At 40.1% G+C, this 1,722-nt stretch overlaps 1 protein-coding gene across 1 annotated transcript in view; it reads right to left on the minus strand.

Moving 5' to 3' along the window:
- slc7a11 (solute carrier family 7 (anionic amino acid transporter light chain, xc- system), member 11) overlaps positions 1-1,722 on the minus strand; it is a 47,534-nt gene that overhangs the window by 43,189 nt on the left and 2,623 nt on the right. The window contains exon 2 of the mRNA XM_015386365.1: positions 1,036-1,162. Coding sequence (XP_015241851.1) covers positions 1,036-1,162 — 127 coding nt within the window. The remainder of the gene's footprint in view (positions 1-1,035; positions 1,163-1,722) is intronic.

Consider the following 1,722-nt stretch of genomic DNA (forward strand, 5'->3'; position numbering starts at 1 on the left):
CGTCAACCATTGACTTTGCATGTAAACTCGCTGCTTCTGTCGCGCCAGCTGCCCCCGGTGTGAACGCAGCATTAGTCATTTGCGTTTCCTGTTCAGCAGACAGGACCTGCAGGCCTATTTTGTGTGTGTGCCTTTATCAATATTCAGATAATATTCTAATGACCAAACCAGGAAAAAGAACTGGTGGAGGATATAGAATGCTAACTTTTACCACATGCAAATTAATCTGCAACTTAACTGCACGGTGGCGCAATTAGTAAAACTAATTTGCATGTGTAATTTTGCCTGTTATCATTATCATAGCCCTGGTAGCTGATCTATTTACACACTTTATTCACCTGTCGTTCCCTCCCTGATGTCTAATTATCATTGTTCATATTCACCTGCTCATTGTTATATTCTAAGGTAATTGGTGTTATGTTTTTGTGTCATTTATGTTGTGAGTTTTTGTTATGTTCCTGGTTCATGTCCTGAGTCTTTGAGGCCATCATATTCAGAGGGTTTGGTGTTTGTCTCCTGTACCCTGGTCGTGTCACGGCTCTTTTCTGCAGAGCCCTCAGGGTTTTGGTGTGGAACGTGGTGAAGGTCAGTTTTATTTTCTGTAAGCCTGGCTCCATGGTGGAGACCAGTTTAAAGCTCTGCATTTATCCTGGAACCATGTCTTATCTATGTCCCCCTGTAACAGATCAAGGTTATAACCCCATCTTTCGACACACTGATCACCGCCCCCTGGTGGACCGGACTATTTGTGTTAGTCTGCAGCGCTTCTTCACCTGTCTTTTTTTTAGCCACTCACAGCTCTTTGTGTCTTTGTGTCTTGGTAATATTGTTTGTTTACAGTTGTTTTTTTTTGGAGTATGTTTGTAATATCCTGCTCTATATTTTCTGTAACTTTGCATTACATTTGTATGTTAGCCTGTTTTTGTGCTTGCAGTACTTTCTGTTTCTATTTGTGGTATTGAAAATGTTTTAATGAATGCTTGTTCAATGAAAATTTAGGCCAACAAAAGTGGAGTACATGCAACATTACATCACCTTATTGCAATGAGATCGGCCCAAAGCCGAATAAAAGCCACCTGAGGTCCAAATGCTTCCATTATATATGTGTAATGTCCTCCTGACTTCTTAATGCAGGTTCCCAGCTCAGCGTAGCAAAGAGCTCCTGCAGGGACAAAGGCAACAAATTAGTTCAGCCTATAAAATGAAGAAGACTGGTAGAGAAAACGTCACATTTACAGAAACATAGCCTATTGACTCAATAATCACATCAGGAAATGATTGTTGGAGGCTTTCCAGAACCAAGTTGGCTTTAGAGAAGGATTTCTACAGGCTTGAATCTTAATTAGACTTTGGAGCAACAGGAATAAAGAGAGTAAAGAAAGGGATGAAGAGAAGTATTCAGGGATAAAGTGCTTGGAGTTTTCATTACACCACGGAGACTAAAGGATTTATGGATTCAAAAACACAATATAACACATCAACAGTCCACTGATGTGCAAAGATCTGCTTTAGCTAGAAGAACCACTACCCTGCTGTGGCTTTATGCTAGATCAGTTATTAGTTGCTGATTAATAATTGGTTGAAGGCTTAAATCCTCAAGGTAAGAAGCAAAGTTTAAACACAAAGTTTAAAGCAAACTTTGTGTTTCTCTACAACTAATGAGGCTCGAATGCTTTCACTTGTGGTGCCTGATGTTTGTCTTCTACATGCATTTGCTTTGGG

This window comes from Cyprinodon variegatus, unplaced genomic scaffold, assembly GCF_000732505.1.
Source record: "Cyprinodon variegatus isolate N-32 unplaced genomic scaffold, C_variegatus-1.0 Scaffold366, whole genome shotgun sequence".
NCBI lineage: Eukaryota > Metazoa > Chordata > Actinopteri > Cyprinodontiformes > Cyprinodontidae > Cyprinodon > Cyprinodon variegatus.